Source organism: Narcine bancroftii, chromosome 7 (genome assembly GCF_036971445.1).
Source record: "Narcine bancroftii isolate sNarBan1 chromosome 7, sNarBan1.hap1, whole genome shotgun sequence".
NCBI classification, from domain to species: Eukaryota; Metazoa; Chordata; class Chondrichthyes; order Torpediniformes; family Narcinidae; genus Narcine; species Narcine bancroftii.
In genome coordinates, this window is record NC_091475.1 from 1689564 (window position 1) to 1708981 (window position 19418).

At 41.2% G+C, this 19418-nt stretch overlaps 1 protein-coding gene across 3 annotated transcripts in view; it reads left to right on the forward strand.

The window, feature by feature from the left end:
• Nucleotides 1-17454, forward strand: part of LOC138738371 (uncharacterized) — a 63131-nt gene extending 45677 nt beyond the window's left edge. For 2 of the 3 annotated variants that reach the window (XM_069888437.1, XM_069888436.1), the window contains exons 11-20: nt 1698-1760; nt 2840-2917; nt 3324-3412; nt 4401-4437; nt 5706-5854; nt 8250-8312; nt 10378-10453; nt 12921-13005; nt 14513-14600; nt 14825-17454. In XM_069888437.1, coding sequence (XP_069744538.1) covers nt 1698-1760; nt 2840-2917; nt 3324-3412; nt 4401-4437; nt 5706-5854; nt 8250-8312; nt 10378-10453; nt 12921-13005; nt 14513-14600; nt 14825-14932 — 836 coding nt within the window. In that variant the 3' untranslated portion in view covers nt 14933-17454. Of the gene's footprint in view, nt 1-1697; nt 1761-2839; nt 2918-3323; nt 3413-4400; nt 4438-5705; nt 5855-6533; nt 6968-8249; nt 8313-10377; nt 10454-12920; nt 13006-14512; nt 14601-14824 lie in introns of those variants that run through there. The other variant, XM_069888438.1, reaches the window with a different exon arrangement.
• Nucleotides 17455-19418: the final 1964 nt, after the last annotated feature.

Below are 19418 nucleotides of genomic sequence, written 5' to 3' on the forward strand. Positions count from 1 at the left end.
CCATCCTCACTCCAAATCAGCTTAGTTAATTTAAGGTTCCAGATCATTATGTAAATTTGAAATGTAACTAATCAATGAAGGATGTTTGATTATCAGGCAGGCTTTCTTCTATCTTTCCTGCTTTTTGGGGAGGCTGGGGGAAAAATATTATGTATTCTTTTTGCTTCGCTGTTTATTATTCCCTGTGATTTAGATAAATACTGTACTTGTATTGATGTGAAAAAAAAATTTCACTCTGACCTGTAGCATTGTTGATATCTCTGAATGCAACATTAGACGAAATGACCTCCTTCTGTCTCAGTATCTGAATGGTTCCTGACATTGCCTTTATGGTGAGCGTAAGTACAAGGTGAACTTGGGGACGGAAACAATGCTCAGGTATCCTGTGTACCCACATTCCAGAATGGAATCTGTAGGGTTCTTTGGCCTCTGGGATCTACTGAACTATAACAGGGTAAATCACTGGGATAAAAATGAATTGTGAAACAAGCTGTTATAAAAAGGAACTCCAAATGTGGAAGAAAAAGGCTTGGTCAAAAAAATCTCATTGTGTTGATTTAACAAGTAACCAGTAAAAGTCTTTGGATGTTGGAAATCTGAAATGAAGCAAAAGATGTAGGAAATATTCAATAATTCTGGCAGCATCTGTGGAGTAAATAGACAGTTAAGATTTTGGATTGATGACTTTAATGAAATTATACGAAAAGATTTTTCTTCCCTTTTTTTGCGGGGTGGGGGGGAGATTATGGGCAGATAAATGTCCAACCTTAATTGTCCCTGGGGAGGTGATGGTGAGATGCTAAAAAAATCTACATGTTGTGGATTAAAGCTGATTTAGGCCAAACAGGGTGAGGGTGGTAGCTTTCTGGCCCTGAATTACAGAACCAGTTAGATGATTAATGCAATTTGAGTATTCCTCTGTTATCATTACTGATAATCTTATTACTGAGACTGTCACTGCCAGAGTGAAATTTAAAACTTGTGTTTCTTGATTTATGGTTTTCAGTCTCTAGATTACTTGCCCAATGTCACTGTATCTTTTTAGTGATGTTTATTATTCAACAGAATGGACGGTTTCAGCTGGAGAATGAAACGTTTTGTGGCTGCAGTGAGACAATTTATAAATACAAGCTTGTTATCTTTACAATAGCTTACTGTGGGAACAATAGCTTTTTAATTTGGGGATTTATCTGGGAGGACAGAACATCCACAGCACTTTTTGCTTTGTGGTCACTTTAGCTGATTTGCACTTTAGAAAATGCATTGCTACACTATTGTAAATGATTATTCACTTCCAAGATCTTCTGTTAAGTCTGGTGGTCTTCGGAGATGAACAGCTGCCTCCCACTTGAAAAGGTCACATACAATCTCAGGAAGGGATATAACACCTTCCTAAAAATCTGGCAGCCCAATTTAGAGTATATAGGTACCTCACTCGTGCCAATACAGGGTTATGATTGATACTGGTCAGCCATTTAACCTCTGTAAAGATTTTAACACTGGCGTTATCACGTCTCCTTGTGTTTTACTGATTCACTGACAATGGGATGATCTTTATATTTCTTCATTCTTTCTCTGTTTAATGGGCCGGCCGGGCGGCGGGCCGGCCGGAATTGTGTTCTCATGTATTCAGAATATTTGAACTATTATTACTAATAAAATAGAAATGTTAACAGATTTCTTCATTTTACTTTCAGTGACTTTTGGTCGAATCAGTTCCCATGGGTCACGTCCTCTTTCTTACTCTACTGTGAGTTTGGGTAAGATGAGACTTCAGATGCATCCATAATTTTCTTCCCTTTTTATGTCTATAAAAAATGACCATGTTATGTGAAGTAAACATGATGGGTTAAAATATATTTTTGATATACAGAATTGGAGTTTACAGAGGTTAAGTGGTACTTAAGTTGTAAATATCTTTTCAAAGAAAACTCTTCAGTTATCTCTTCCAATAAAAATGTAGAAAATCAGGAGAAGGATTTTGCTCGTTCAGCCCATCAAACCTGCTCTGACATTAAACGTGGTTTTGGCTGATCGTCTCTTTTTCCACTCGCTGTCCATTTGCCTTCTAGTCCAATATTTGTAATGTTTGAACCAATCCAAATTTGTGTTTCTACGCAATGCAAAGTCATATTGAAATTGTACTTTGCCTGCAACATTAATAATGAACTTCTGAGAGTTGTAAACAGTAGACACTAAATGTAACTACATTGGTTTATAACTTGTTAATTATTTCAAGGATGAGAAACAAAACGTGTTGGTTAACACGTTTTTCCAAAACTATACAAGGAGTGGAAATGATCTGTGGATTGAACTAATGCTGTGGAAATTTGACCAGCCACTTCTGACTTAGAAATGCAGACTGTGATGGAAGTGCATGATGTGAAGTATTTTGCTCTTATTAGGCTCCTGGAAACTTGGATCGTGTTATTGGACCCTCTCAGAATGATCATATTTTAATGCTCTCTGACACAGGTCCTGGCCAGGGACAGAAATCCAAACACTTCCCTTTTAGACCTGACCTGACCCAATGATATTTCTGCCTGATTCTGCCACCGTCAATTCCCCGAAATAATCCCAGACCAAGTCAGAAAGCAAAAAATACAGGGTCATTCGCTTGTCCCCAGTGCCTTGTGCAGATATAATCAAAGTCCACTTACAATGTGACTTCTTTATTGTCAATTAATTTCCAGTCCAGAATCCTTAAATAATCCAATATCCTCTTCCTTATTGAATCTGCTTTTACTCTTTTTAAAAAAAAATCTAAAGTAGTACAGGAGAAACCATGACTCTCTATTTTGTTGGACAAAGCTAATGCTCTGAATAATTTGTGTTTCAGGTCCAATTTGTACCTCTGTAAAAGATGCTGCTTTGGCTTATGCCGTTCTGGCTGGCCCAGACCCCAATTACTCCTATAGTAAGTGTTGTAATGAACTAGAAATATTTGTTTACAATATTAATTTAGAGTATCAGAGAAAGTGTGTGTGTTCTGTCGATAATTTTAGAACATGGGAATAGAGAGACCTTGATTTCTATATATTGTATATTCTTGAAGACTGAGGGGCAAGTTGTAAAGGAGGTCCCTAAAGGTGAGTCAAGAGGCTTGTGTTTATAAAGGAAGAGGTTTAAAACCAAAGAGAATGTTTTTAATTAATGGTTGGGCATCAACTGCACAAACACTTTTACAGTGCTCTTGTAATTGTCTGCTATAATTTTATCAGATCATCTAGTCGTTTATTTCACTTCCTCATTCTGGACCATAGAACCATTTTACTGGAAGTTGTGGGGATTTAGATGCGACTGCTCTCACTTTGTTCTTTCAGGTCTGCATCAGCCTTCATTGAATTTTGATAATATTGGAAATCCTGATCTGGAGAATATAAAACTTGGAATAGATTGGAAGTTCTTCATGGTAAATACATTTTCTCCTAAAGTTGTTTGTAATTTTTTTTCAGTCGGTGCTCAAATAGCTATGTAGTGACTGTGGCGTAGGAAGGAGCTTCCAGACACCCCATTACCCCAGGCCTGGGCCTGATCTGGTGGGACAAATCATACCAGTGACGTTCTCCCATTTCCAAGACGCTGGCCTTTCATTTCACGCTTGAATGTTTTTGTGGACATTCTTCTAGATGTCTGTGTGGGGAGGTTGTTTTTGGAATCCGGCAGGTAAGGCCAGCCCTGACAGACCCTCATTTAACCCTCAATTTAGCTGTGCACCTGAAGTCTTTGTGTGGCTGGTGCAAGACTGAGCAGTGCGGAGAGCTGTGGTTCTGTTTCCCCATAAGGTTCTGACTGGTTCCTAGGCCACACTCATCCTTGTTTGTAACTTTTGGCTGTTTTTAATTTGCTGAGTCTGGCAGGTGAGTCTCCTGTCTTGGGATAGCACCTGGGTATTTGGGTGAGGCACAGAGGTAAGCTGCTCTCTGCAGAGGGAAACCTTCAATACAGGGTCACTGAACCCAATTAAAGTAGGGAATATTAGAACAGTTCCCTGGTGTTACCTGGAGAAAAATGTTCTGACCATGCTTCAATTCCAAGGAGCAGTTCTGGAAATTATTCGAACATTTCTGGAATTAGTAAACTATTGGTGCTGCAGTTTGGGGTTTTGGAAGCACAGGATGGAACATGCATCTAACTTCATAGCTTTGTGTTCCGTTGGGCCTACTGAATGTTCATCTGAGGAAAGATTTGGAACCTGCCTTGTGCCCAGTATGTCTCCCACCTCTCTGAGACAGAAATTACAAGTCCAGTGATTCCAGCTCGACCTCGGTTTGCAGTCAACCTCTGTGGCTCTGACTGCTCTTTGCAATACCTGTGCCCTGATTCCCATTTTTGCAGTGGTTTCTATTGTTTGTTGGATCCTATTTTCGAATTCTGAAATTCCCTTTTAATTTTTACAGGACTGTGATTTTGACGTTTTGGATGTTTGCCAGACAGGTACAAAGATTTTAAAATCTATTGTCCAGTATGATGGGATTGATAATCAGCAAGGAGCCACAGCCTACAAACTGGGCCCTGCAGGTCTGGGTGGGAGTGAGAGGAGAAAAGTTAGCATCTCATCTTCTCCCTCCATCTGAACCTGCAACATTTAGTTCTCTTTGATTCTGGCCTCCTGTAGAAATGCCTCCAACTTCCCAAAGATTCATTCTTGTTGTGAACTCTAATTTTATTGACTGCCTTTGGACACAAGATGCATTCCATCTAGTTTTCAGATTAGTGGGTGATCTTTGACTGTTGTGCTCTTGAGATTCCAAAGTTTACGAGAGGGGGGGAAAAGCAGATCACAAGGTCAACCTGCCATTCATGCCTCAGCGAGCAGATATCACTGGGTAGATGATGGAATCTGAAGCTGAACACAATCTGCTGGAGAAACCTGATGGGTTAAGCAACAAGAGTGGGAGGAAAGGAATGGTCTTGAACTGAAACCCTTTACCGAGAATAGGAAGCTACAGGACAGGGTGGGAGGGGTGAAATAGTGAAACAGGGCCCATGTGGGATAGTGAATCCTGATGGACTGAGGCAGTAGATTGGAAGATATCAGAGAAAGAGAGCAAGTAAAAGAAAGGGACCAAGTGGAGGAAGATGAAGTGCACAGGGTGGAGTGGGGAGATTAGAAGACCAAGCCTAGCAGTGCTGGAATCTGATGAGACGAGAATGGAGGGGTAAAGACAGACCGACTAGAACCAAAGTAGAAGGGGATGTTGGTGGGGAGGGGGCAGAAGGGTACAGTCCCCCCTCTCCCATTTGTTGTGTTAACTGGGCAAATAAACCGCACCCTGTGTGGTTCCTTGATTGATTTTCTGATGGGGCAAGATTGTATGGGATGCACATTATCTTAAGAAACTTGACAGAAAATCAAATAAAATTGAAGAGATTTAGTGAGGGAAGCAGTGAGGTTTGCCCAACTGAGTAAATAGTTATTACTGCAATTTGTTAATTTATAAATGATAGCTGTCAAATCTTAAGAGTCTTTTGAGAGCAACTTGCAGAAACGCTGCCCTTCCGGGGAGGAATGGGATGTAGAAGCATTGTCTTGAGTTCTCCCTGTGTCCTCCTAAATGTGCTTCATGCTGGAAGCCTCCCAGCTCCCAACCCCCTGTCGCCACCAGAAGTGAAAATGTGTTTGCAAATAGGTCTAAAAACAAGATGTACTGGCATTAATTCTGTACTCTCCAAGTTGTTGATCCTGTCTCACTTTAATGCAGCGGTGCAGCACCTGACCAACTTGGGTGCAACAATAGTAGATGTGCACATCCCAGAGTTGGAGGAAGTCCAGACTGCTCACTTTATTTCTATTTTGAGTGAGTTCCAACAGACCCTGAACATGGATTTTAATAATCAATACGACAAAATGGTAAGTGACCTGCTTTGGTTCAAAACACCAACTTGAATTCTTTAGTGGAAACAAAATGCCATTTTATTAGTTCACTTCTGGTACTGGTTAACTGTTTCAAAGTTTTTTTTACATTTCATGATGTCTTTAATCGCTCTCTGTCCTGTCAGCAAGTGTTATAATCCAGCAGCAAGCAAGTTCTAAATCAGCATGTTTTTCTAGTGGTTTTTATCAAATGATGACTTGTGTTTTGAAATCGATCCTGAAATTTAACAACAGTACTTATTTTTCAATCCCTTAGGGAAAAACCTCGGTTTATTCATATCATAGTGGGGGGTGGGGGGGGGGGGGGGGTGGAACGGGACACTTTCCATTTTCCAAAATGGCAAAAATACTTCCATTCCCGAGTTCCCTCTCCACATTAGAAGACTATATTACACCCCAATAAGTGTTACTATTTCTTTCCCACTCCTCAATTCTACTTGAAATGCTTCTTAAGACGAGCCCTCTAATATATCCTTCCAAAGCACCACTGTCATACTCTCTTTAACAGTAATGCAACACCTCCCTCTCTTGTTCACGATTGAAGTTGGAGAAGCATTAAGTTAACTTTTATTGAATTTAGCTGTTTAATCACATAATGATGCTGACACATTGCGTTAGTTCAAATGTTTTGCTGCTGTTTTTCATTTGTGCTCAGCATCTGATGCCCCTCATGTCAGTGTCCAACAGTAGTCGGCCAGCATTGATGGATTCCAGTTGACTCAATACCGCTTTTCCGTGGTCGCAATGTCCTGGTGCAACCTTTCACCGTGTTCGTCACCGACTGCACCAAGATCAGCAGGGAAGACGTCCAAGTGCGAATGCAGAAAATGAATTTTCAATAACATGTTGCACTTCATGGTTTTGTCAGCTTGAAGTAGACGCAAAATATGAATGGAAATCACAAAAATAGATTATATCTAAAAAAATGTTAATGATAGGAAAGTTTTATGGTGATTTTCATGATCACACGTCAGTGATCAATAAGCAAAATCTTCATTGTCCAGTGTAATTACTTGCTTGAACTAAGTTGTAAAAGTTGATATTTTTCTCTTTTTCCAAAATTAAAAACTTGGAGTTGCTTTCAGAAAATGACCTGCTTCCAATGTTATTCTATTTTTAATTTGTTGTATGATTGTCTTGCTGGTGTCTGCTCTACAATCCTCGGCTATTGTACTGTCTTTAATAGTGTACACATTATGGGGAAAGAAGACTGGCAAAGCTTTACGTGTCTATAACAGATTTCGTTGGGAGTTATTCAGCTCACTCTGTCCAACTCACTCTTTCACTTTTGCCAGCACATTCCACAGCACAGATGATTCTTTTTCAAACATCTGTGAGTTTGATCCCAAGGAAAGCAGAGAAGAATAGATCCTTCTTGTCAATTTTCTTTGAAAGTCTTATCAAGTAAATTATAGTATATTATGCCACATTTAACATCTTTGGCTTGGTTAAGTGTTAGCAGGATCTGTGATCTTGGCACTTTCAGATTTTGCTGGTTCCAGCCCAGTTGAAGGAAGGCTGACTTCCCTCCTCCTGACCAGGTGTTGGAGAATGAGGCCTCCTCCTTTCTCCCTGGAACATACCTCACAGGCTTTGGTGGTCCTATCTGATGGCACTTGGATAACATTTTAAAATAATTTCAAAGAGGTGTTTAAACCAAAGGATTAACAAAATAATTACTAAATGATTTTTTAAAATGTGGTTCATAGAGAACACCCAAGACATTTAGAAATAATTGAAAATTGTTTTGCCTTAGTGCTTTTAATTAAGTTTTTAGAGCTGGGTTCCCGCAGTCTCTTCCAACAGCAGAGCTTGAGGGCAGATGCGGCGGCGTCTGTCACTTGGTAAGTCTCCAAACTCTGCATTCGGCAGAGCAAGCACAGAATTTGGAGACTTACTGAAGATTCAGGTGCTGAAAGCCAGCAGTTCCAGTCTGAACTGCCAGCTGGATTCGTGCAGTTGAATTAGTGGACTTGTTTTCCAGTCTGAAAATGGAGTGAAAATCACATGCGAAAGGAGTCCATCAGGATTCACTATCCCACATGGGCCCTGTTTTTGAAGAAGTATTGTAAAGGAGAATTTTTGAGAGGCAAATGTAAACTTAGTTTATGTAAATGTTGCTCTCCAGACAGAGATGATCCTGTTTGAATTTTTCCCAAAAGCTTTGATTTACACATCACATTCTCAACTAAAGTTTACAATGCTGCTGTTCGAAATTAGAGTGATAATTGCATGTGGTTCTCTCACTAATATTCGGGAATTATGACTCGATGAGCTTTCATAAAGCTGGGACTATCATACAATACCAATGTTATTTATTTTGCTTTTATCGAAGTGTATCGAATTATGTCATCCTCTATTTTTCTTCCAGAATCTAGATACTCGTCTAACTATGGCTTTGGCATCAAAAATCACAAGTTCTGATTACATCCAGGTAAACTATAAATCTAGTTTGTGCAAAGAACATTTTGCTTCCCCTCCACTCTCCTGTGTTCACAGCCAAGGTGTTTACTGGGCTTGGCAATTACAAATGCAGCTGCAAAAAGATGACCAATCTCTTTTGCCTGATGGTGTACAATCCAGACTTGTAAAGAGCTGTAGCGAAAGAGTGGAACTGACAATATTTCTTTGATTTAAAATGGTCTCAATGGTTTCAAATTGTAACACCACAACTCAAGAGGAAGGAAGGGTATGTTAGCATGGATTGTTCAAAGGACAGTTAATACCATAGATCTTTTTAAAAGTTACTAAGCTCTTCTGACAGAAGAAAACCAAGAGCCTTGAAGGGAATATTAACAGGAATGGTAGTGTGGCCTTTGAAAAGATCCCACATGGTAGCTAGTCTGGAAGGTTAGATCACAGGGTGAGCTAGCCAAATTAAAAACCAATGTGGGTTGGTGGTAGGATAGTAGTGGAAGGTTGTTTTTTCCAGATTGGGTCCCTGCCACCAGTTTATCGCAGGGTTCAGTGCTGGCCATCTTCTGAGTTAATGATATGGATGAAATGTGGGTGTAGAGAAGGTTATCTAAGATTACACCAGGATCTAGAACAACTGGAAAAGTAGGTTGAAGAATGGCAAATGGAATTTAACGTGGGCAAATGAGAAGTGTTGCCCTTTGATCGGCTAAATCAGAATAGGACATGCACAGGTTGGAAAGTGATGCAGAACAGGGGTCCAAGAGGTAAAGTACATAATTCTCTGGAAACGGCAACATGGGAAGATCGAGTGATGAAGTGGTTTGCATGCTTGCCCTCGTGGTTCAGGACGATGTGTGCTATTCGTCACCCAGCTATAGGAAGCATGTCAGTAAGCTGGAAAGGGGCAGGAAAGGACGTCACTCTAACTGGAGGACCTGAGTTACAAGGAGAGGCTGCATAGGCTGGGACATTTTTCCCTGGAATGTAGGAAATGGAGGGAGTGACCTTCTGGAGGAATGTAAAAGCAGCCTTTTTCCCCCTCTGGGATAGAAGAGTCGAAAACTATAAAAGGACTTAGATTCAAGGTGAGAGAGGAAAAGTTTAAAAGAGGGCTGCAGGAGCCAGTGTTTCCACAAGGGGAGTGGAATGAACTGCCAGAGGAAGCTGTGGAGGGAAATACAATGGTAACATTTAAGATGTTGAACAATATATGTATAGGAAAGGTTTACAGAGATGAATGGAATTAACTCAAGTAAGCAGCTTGGTTGACAGGGATGAGTGCGGCAGAGGCTGTGTAACTATTGGCTCTGAAAGGGTAAAATATGAAGAAATTATTTCAAAAGATAGAAAACCATGTCAAGAAATTTTGATGGGTAATACTTCTGTGCACCATGTGATTGAATTTGGTCATTATAGTGTGAGATGTGTCATGTGCTCCAAACAGCTGGTGGTATTCCTTGCAGGTTGACAGTGGGTCAAATGCACAGAGGATCCCAGACCGGGTAATGATATCTGATGGTTGCAGTTACTTTTCGGTGCCATTTATGTCTTTTGCTACTGTGGCACATTCTTTCACTGAAGGAGTAGGTTAGAGCAAAACGTCAGAGGCATGTGCTGTTGTAGACATAGGGGAACATTCCTGAGCAAATCCAAGACCGTGGAGTCCTGCTTCACGTAGGACTTGCTTCAGATGGCTTTCTAGTCACTGATCTGATCCTTAAAGTCCCGGTTTCACCTTGCTTCCTGACCCAGTGTCTGGGAGTCCCTTTTCTTGGAGAGCCACAGGCTTGAGAACAGCCTGATTCCCTCCGAGTGATTGATATCTGAGATGTGTGATCTTTACATGCATCTAAGTTATTACAACACCGAAGGAGGCCACTCTTTTTAAAAAAAAAAATGCGGTATGTTGCTTTTCAGGATGGATCTGAGATTTGGTGAAAGGGTCATCTGATGGGGGGGTGGGGGTGTTTTGTGTTTATCTCTCCACACCTATTCCATTTGTCCTCTGTATCTTTTTGTTGAACTCCATTTTTCCACCAGTAAAAGATGAACCTCTAAGACTGCCATTCCCGTTCTCATAGGCTGCCCGACAGCGATCGCGATCCATGCATTTCCTGAAAGAAATATTCAGGGATGTGCAATGCATCATTACACCAGGTAAACACTATTCTCTTGTAACATTAAATACCAATGTCCAAATCAAATAGTGTCCCTATTAAGTCACTTTTGCATCAATGTTTTTAATTTATATTTATGATCGATTTTCGTGCTCCAACTCAGAATTTATGAGCTAACACCCATTGGACCTGTTCTTTCCAACCAGTTGATCTCGTAAATATATTGGGTAGAATGTTGAGGAAGGTTGTGTTTTTCCATTTCTACTCTGTGGGTTACACGTTGTGGATAAAAGCAACTTTAATTAACCTTGTCCATGTGATTTATTGTCAGAGTACATAATGACATCACATTACAACCCTGAGATTTTTTTTCCTGCGGGCAAGGCAGAATTACCACTAACTGGAAGTGCAAAAAATAAACTGTACACAGTATAAACATATAAACAAATAAAAAATTGTGAATGGATAACGAATGTAAACAACTGCAATAGAGAGAGAATAAACAAATCAATAAAGTGAGAGTCCTTAGATGAGTCCCTGATTAAGTTTGTTGTTGAGAACTCAGATGTTGGAGGGGGAGCAGCTGTTCCTGAACCTGGGGGTGTGATGGCTCTTTCCTGAGGGCAGCAGTGAGAACAGAGCGGGTGCTGAGTGATGTGGATCTATGATGATCGCTGCTGCTTTCTGACAGCAGCGTTCCCTGTTGCAGCCCGTCAGAACACTTTCCACCACACCTCTGTAGAAAATTTCCAGGGTACCGAACCTCTGCAAACTCCTGAGGAAGTAGAGGCACTGACTTGCTTTCTTCATGATGTCTTTGCTGCATTGGGTCCAGGGAAAATCCTCTGAGATGGTGACTCCCAAAGAAGTTAAATTTGCTCACCCTCTCCACCTCTGACCCCAAATAATTACTGGATTTCCCTTCCTGACATCAACAATTAGCACTTATAAATTGCTCTCTCTTGGCTTGGCTTTGCGGACGAAGATTTATGGAGGGGGTAAAAGTCCACGTCAGCTGCAGGCTCGTTTGTGGCTGACAAGTCCGATGCGGGACAGGCAGACACGATTGCAGCGGTTGCAGGGGAAAATTGGTTGGTTGGGTGTTGGGTTTTTCCTCCTTTGCCTTTTGTCAGTGAGGTGGGCTCTGCGGTCTTCTTCAAAGGAGGTTGCTGCCCGCCAAACTGTGAGACGCCAAGATCCACGGTTTGAGGCGATATCAGCCCACTGGCGGTGGTCAATGTGGCAGGCACCAAGAGATTTCTTTAGGCAGTCCTTGTACCTTTTCTTTGGTGCACCTCTGGCACGGTGGCCAGTGGAGAGCTCGCCATATAACACGATCTCCTAAATAGAATAAATTGCTATTATCCATTGAACTGGCATAGAGAGCATAATGGAGGATATTTATCATGGCCAATAAAAGACTGAAACAAATGGAAATGTTTGGGATTTTCCCACAACCTGCACCAAATTTAGGTAAAGACAGTAGGCCAAAATGAAACGTGTCATCTCTAGAATTCCAATGGCCTGGGATATTCTAAGTGAATCCAGGAGCTGCCTTGCAACATTCTTTAAGGTGACTCCTGTATTCACAAACTCAATAAAAGGCATCTGGATTCAAAAGAGAGCTTGAGAAACTAAACCATTCAAATGGTAAACTCCAAGAGTATATTTGGTAAGAAGAGTAAATGATAGCAAATCTTTGTAGCAGTGAGAAATATAAAAATGTATTGGTGATAAAGGCAAAGGCTTTTTCTCTATTGCAACACTTGTAATTTTCCCCTCACTAGAAAAACATTCTATTGAAATTAAGTAATTGTCAGTAGCTTAAAACAATATTTAGTTGATTGTTTAATTAATACATGAAATATTGAATGATGCATCTTTGCAGTTTCATTGCCTATAGGGAGATATCTCAGGATAGCAATAAGTTCACAAGACTCAATAATTCTCCCTGGGCAATGTTTGCCTGATTGTTGATTTGCAAAACTATTTCAATCCAGTTTAGACCGTCAATAGAGACGATAGTCTTTAATGTTTGAGATCTAAAATGATGGCTGAATTTCAGAATCGTCTGTAGTAAAGGAGTTCTTATAGACAAGTAACTAATCTGAATACTCCATAGAACAGCATTCTGTGCAATTTGGGGTGGCCCGGTTAGTATGGCGGTTAGTGCGACACTTATTACAGCGCCAGTGACTATGGTTTTAATCCTGTGCTATCTGTAAGGAGCTTGTAGGTTCTCCCCATGTCTGTGAGGGTTTCCTCCGGGTGTTCTGGATTCCTCCATCCATCAAAACTTTGAGGGGTTGTAGGTTAATTGGGCAGCATGAGCTATTAGGCTGGAAGGGTCTGTAACCATTGCTGTGTGTCCCTTTTTAAAAAAAAAACAAACGAAACTCTCTGATGGAAATCTTGTTTAAAAATTTGCAACCCATTTTTATGCAGGTAACTGATTTGTGGCAATTTTGTGAATCTTGTTTTATTTTGCTATTTTTGTCAATTTGTAGCAACACCCAACACTGCTCCGCCTTCTAAAGCATCAGACTTCACCACTGGTTGCTGCAATCTTCATACACTTTTCAGCTCAGTAAGGTAAATAAAAGGATTAATAAGTAGCAATATTGGAAAAACCATGATATTTAAAGAAGCCAATTGGCTAATAAACCGGCTGCAATTAACAAAGGGGTCATTACACTTAAAAGCTGAAAATATGGAGTATTTTTTCTTCTTTACAAAGAGAGGTCACGTTCTCCCCCTCCCAAAACCAATGTTTTTTTTCATCTGCTCTCAATATTTTCATTCACAAACTAGAGGGTTTCCAGCAAAAACTTGTCTGTTTCAGAAGCGTACAAATGAGCAAGAGATTGAGAATAGATGGTCAAGAAATGAATAATAAAGTATTCTAGGCTTCCGCAATTGAGTAATAGGGAGGGAACAGTCGAAGTCAAAGTGGGGAAGAGGGAGAAATGAAGACAACAAGCAAATAATTTTGTTAAATCAGTTATTGTCCTACCTTGACTTAGGACACTGGTCCAAAACACTGGTTACCCTTTACCTCCCATGGATGGCGCATGACCTGACGTTTGTGCACGGCCCCTCCAGAAATTGTGTGCAGTAATGATGATGTTTGAAATCCCCTGTTCTTGATTAGTGCCTGGGAAAAGGAAGGTAACACAACTAATACTGCTATTTTAAAAGGCCTGTGCAGAGAAGAATAAGGAATTGCAGAGCAGAGTGAAAGGCGACAGGAGGAGGGGGTGGGGGGAGTTTCATGGAAAATGGAGGTCGATATTGATGCCATCCAGATGCAGGGGATGAGGAGCTGTTCCTCCAATTTACGGATGGTCTCAGTGTGGGAGACCATGAGACCTTGGACAGACAAAATGTTGGAATTCATCTTCAAGGAAGTGGTAATTGGGCCTGAGGAAACCATATGGAAAGGGGAGAGTTGACATCAGGGGAAATAATGTTTGACAGATTTAAAACAAGTTTCGAAGAATTATCCAGCAGGATATACTAGTAGAGATTGTTGAAAGGCATTTAATAAATGACTACACAAGATCAAAATCAGAATTTATTGTCAGGAATAAGTCACAGAGTTTATTATTTCGCAGCAGCGACATGGTTCAAACATTCATATAAACCACCTTACAACAATAAAGAAAAATAATTCACGAAAAGTCAAAGTCACATGGTGTCTTCAGTTCATTGATCATTTCAGAATCTGATGGCAGCGATGATTGAGGGTAATTGACATGGATTGAGAATTGTTTAAAGGCCACATTTAAAGGTCCTGGTAGAAGCCGTATGCTGGTTTTCTGTCTTGGTGTCTGGGATGTGGAGGGAATGGAGCCCTTTCAATGATGCTCTAACAGTATGGATGTATGTGAAGTTGTCCATATACAGAACAGTAGGAAATAGGCATAATTCTGCTCTAAAGATTCCAGGTTTATACTTTGATGTTTGGATCGAGAAGTCATGTTTGGATTTGGAGGATGTGCCCTGAACAGAAAGGCAAATGAAATCCATTATTGACCTTGCACGATGATAAATTTTACTTCTAACATGCAGATTCTTTCATTTTCTTTCCCCGTCTCAGATATATGCAGCTTGCAAATTTGACAGGAATCCCCTCTCTTGTGGTTCCTGTTGGATACAGCTCCTCTGGTCTACCCATTAACCTTCAGGTAATGTCCTTTGCTTTCCCTGAGATGTTTGCTTTCCTTTTGTCATGAACCGGTTCAATGGGACAATATTTTGCTCTGATACAGTAGTTATAAGAGGTGCATGTGACTGGATTGTATTACCTGGCTGACTTTACCTGAAGCTGAACTACTGTTATTTTGATCTTTGGGTCTTCTTTGTAGTAAAATTATCACGTTACAATAATAATTCTAATCCTTCCTTCCAGATTATGAGTAAATGGTGGGATGAAGCAATTCTTTTTCGGGTTGGATTGAAGGTGGAACAGTTTCGTGCTGAAACGAAGAAGCCTCGTATTTATTACGAACTTCTGTAATGAAGCATTCATTACAAGGTGGTATACGTCTTGCAGTCTTCCTAGTTACTTAAGCAAAAGAATAAATCAAGCCTTGGATGTTTAACACCTGAAATATCAAGCTGCCTCTCTTTTCAAAGGCTTTTTTTTCCAATGACCCTCTGATATGTCTCTCCTGTTAATTTATCCCAATTCGCTGCTTATTGGATTGTACAAGAGAACCAGTGCAAAAATACAGATTGGGTAGTTGGTTGCAGAACAGCTGATAAAATAGTTCCTGCTGGTTACCTGCTGCTCTAGAGACGGAGAGTTTTGCAGAATTAAAGCGGGTCCTTTGGCCCAACTCCTCCTCCATGCTGAACAAGGTGCCTATCAGAGCTCGTCCCATCTGCCTGCATTTTGGTCCCTGTCTCTCTGAACTTTCCTACCTATGGATCCAATCAAATGACCCTTGCATGACTGTTCCGACCCATACACTTATACTGGTAGTTCATTCCATATACTCACCAGCCTCTGTCTATTTGTGGGGGGAGGGGGAGTTGCCCTTTGGGTCTCTTTTCTATCTCTTTCCCCCCCCCCTCCCCACCTTAAACCTATGCTGTGCAGGTTGGACTCCTGTCTCCTGGGGAAAAGGCTGACCATTGACGCTATCTTTGTCCCTGATTATTTTCTAAACCTTTTTCAGGCCACCTGGCCACCTCCTTTGCTTCAGAGAAAACAGTCGCCCCGGTCCACGTTCGTACGGTCGCCCCGGCCCACATTCATGACTCAAGCCCTCCAGTCCTACCAATAATCTCGTGAATTTTTTGCTCCACCCTCTCCAATGAGAAAATGTCTAACGTTTGTTTATGTATCAGCAACAAATGTGCTGTTTAAGTAAATAAAAAATCAATGATTTCAAGGAGGAACCTAATTCTAAATTTGAAGAAACTTGGCAAAAACCATCGTCCTGAACCATTGGCCCTAATGATGCCAATTTTGTTGCTAATCATTAAGGCCCTCAAACATTAATTCTGGAAATCAGAAACTTGTTTTGAGACCACTGTTATTATTCAATTTTTCCTGTTGTAGGCCTGACCTGTGTTAGACATAAAGATGCAAAAATGCTCACATCCAAAATTCTAGATTCTGGTCTTTCTTTGTTGTTTTGAGCTATTCAGAGATTTTTAAAAAAAACTCTGTCACTTTTAAACATTTTGCCTTTTTATAGATGAAGTATAAACAAATAGTGGACAGGTCTTTCAGTTTTGGGGTGGGGTTTAAAATGTTTGTTCACCCACGCATGTGTATTTTCTCCTGCAGTGCAAGAAACTGCAGACACAGGAAATCTGAACTAAAATCAAATGGCTGAAAATGCTCAGCAGGAGCATGTCTGTGGAGAGAGAAACGGTCAGTGTTGCAGGGCAGAGCCCCTTCATCAGAACAGGGGGAGGAGAGAAGATAGGCAGGAAATGTTGTGGCTGCGAAAGGGGAGCTCAGCTCCCATATCTGTTTAATGAGAGGTATATATTGTAAAGTCTGTGTCTGCTGGTCAGGTTATATAATAAGGGGGAAAGTAGCAAGAGGTATCAGTCTCACAGTCCATCTGGGTACATTGTAGCCTGAGGTATTAATAGGTGACTTGTTTCTCTCCGAACTGGTCATTTTCCCACCCCTTTGGCCCCTTTTTCTTTGTGTGGCCTGGCCTGCTGGGTTCGATCCAGAGAGTCCAACATTACCTAGACTTTACAACATTAGCAGCACATAACACGGGTAAAGAAGATTAACAGCCTCATTATTTTACGCTGCCAGAAAAGTGCCCTTGTTCCACCATTTTCCCTCCAATTTTTTTCTGTTAATTGCACTACCTGGAGTTTCACCCTGCCTCAGTTCTGAAACATTAACTGCTTCTTTCCACAGATTCTGCTAAGGGTTGGAGTTACAGGGAACAATTGAACAGGCTGGGACTTTATTCCCTGGTGCTTAGAAGATTGAGGGCTGATTTGATAGAGGTCTTCAAAACTATAAGGGGGACAATGTGGACAGCCTTTTTCCACTGAGAGTGGGGGAGATTCAAAGAAGAGTGCATGGATTGAGATTAAAAGGGGAAAAGTTTAAGGGAAACATAAGAGGGGATTTCTTCATGCAAAGGGTGGTGGGGGTATGGAATGAACTTCCGGCAGTAATGGTAGAAGCGAGATCGATGTTAATATTCAAGGAAAGGTTGGATAGGCATATGGACGGGAGAGGTGTGGAGGGTTATGGGCCAAATGTGGGACGAGGTGGGAGAAGATGTTTGGCATGGACTAGTAGGGCCAAACTGGCCTGTTTCTGTCCTGAAAAATGGTTATGTGGAATTTTCTTTTTCATTCCTTCTGATATTTTCATCTGATGCATTTCATTCTAAACAATAAAAGTGAAAATTAATTGAGAATGAAGAATGCACCTGAAATGTTTGTTGGCATTTTGCTGATATGATTTACTGATTTACTTGGAATGAGTTTGATTCAAAATTAATAATTGTGAAATATTTTCATTTTATTTAATAAAATCTATTTATCAGATTTTTCGGCTTTTGTGGTACACCACCGGCCCACTGCAGGGGGCAACCTCCACCTGCAGGAGCATAAGGGGACAGGACAACACCTGGCTGGCTGTCAATCAGTTAGCCTGAATGGATCAAGCCCCACCCAGTCGGGTGTCAATCACCCTCCGGGATATAAGCTTGCGCCGGCCTCCCGAGGCCTTACTCAGAGTTGCTGCAGCCACAGCCAGCCTGGCTCTGAGGAAGTCTTTGTGGATTAAAGCCTGTTGTACAGTCTATCTTTGTATGTCTGATTCTGGCTAACAGCACACCACAAGTGCCTTGTGACAGTCCTCCACAGTCTGCAACTCACCGAGACCACTGCCGATCATAGGTGCTATCTTGGGTCCAGATCCCACAGTGGCGGGATTTTAAAATAAACCACTATCAGCTCCTTTTGCAGGCAGTTTAAAGCCTGTATGGAGCTGTCAGTAGTTAGACAGGGTGGTAGGACCCTATGGGGGAACACTCTCCTCTCCGTAGATCCGCAGAGCCACCCCGTTACAGCAGCATTGGGCAGGGCTTTCTTTTTTTTCAGATAATTTTGAATATTTTAAAAAAGCATTTTCCACATTATGATTGATTATTTTAAATAAAATAACACTTTCAAATCATTGATAAATTAGTTGTAAAGGACAAGGTCTTAAAAAGATTTATTCATGTTTTGTAGCATTAGAGCCTCTTGATGTTGAGAACAAGATAAATACGGCCCTGAATAGATTATTTGGACCTTTTGAGTCAAGATCGTGACTCATTTTCTACCTCAACACCATTTTTTTCTCCTGAGTATTCTATTCCTTGATTCATTGAAGACCCAGGAATCGACTAATTCCCATCCAACAGGCTCACGTTGCAAATGTTTTCGACACTTGTCGCTCAATCTTAAGAAGACACCAGATGAGCCCATTGCTGAAAAGGTGGAAGTTTGTTTATCGGAAGACTAGGAAATGTGCTTCCCTCTCGCTGTCAGTTTTAATCTTTGCTTTTCTTCTGTATTTTTAATGTTTGGTAATCCTAGAGGGCTTTTCACTTTGGAGGATTTGTATTGCATGTTCAAATGTTAACAAATTTTCATTTACATTGTACTTAACTGCTGCTCTTTAAACCTGTTTATTTAAAAAAAGACTAAATTTGACACTAATCCAGAAAGAGCAAAAACACTGGAGGATTTAAATAAAATGGCAAGATGAAATGTATTTAAAAACACAAATGCGGGAGGAACTCAGCCAGTCTTGCAGTGTCCATGGGAGGTAAAGATTTTGAGCCTGAGTCCTTTTTTAAAGTAAAAGCAGAGAACAGGAATGCGTCAAAATAAAGACAGAAGAGGGGAAGGCAGAGGGGTCCAGGCCAGCAAAAGGTGTTAAAAGGAGAGGTGAGAATTGAATTTGGCTCTGTGAAAGGAGACAGAAAAGTGAAGAGAGAGAGAGCTGAGTGAAAGGCGACAGGAGGAGGGGGTGGGGGGAGTTTCATGGAAAATGGAGTCGATATTGATGCCATCCAGATGCAGGGGATGAGGAGCTGTTCCTCCAATTTACGGATGGTCTCAGTGTGGGAGACCACGAGACCATGGACAGACATGTCGGCAAGGGAATTGAAATGGGCGGCTTCTGGGAGATCTATGCTATTGCGGCGGACAGAGCCGAGGTGCTCAACAAAGTGATGGTCCAGTCTTCTGGATCCAGAGGAGACCACAGCAGGGCACTGGATCCAGTGGAGGACCAGTGAAATGTTGCTTCACTGCGAAGGGCTGTTTGAGGCCTCAAATGCTGCTGAGGGAGGTGATTGGTGAAGGAAGACCGACCAGGTACCAGTGGGCAGTAACAAGAGGGGAAACGTTTTGCCATGTGATGTCCAGACGCTGGAGGCATCAGGCCCTGAACTGGGACCATTGGCCGCATTGGATCCGATGCTCGCAGCTTCCATTTCTCGCCACTCGAGGGCGCT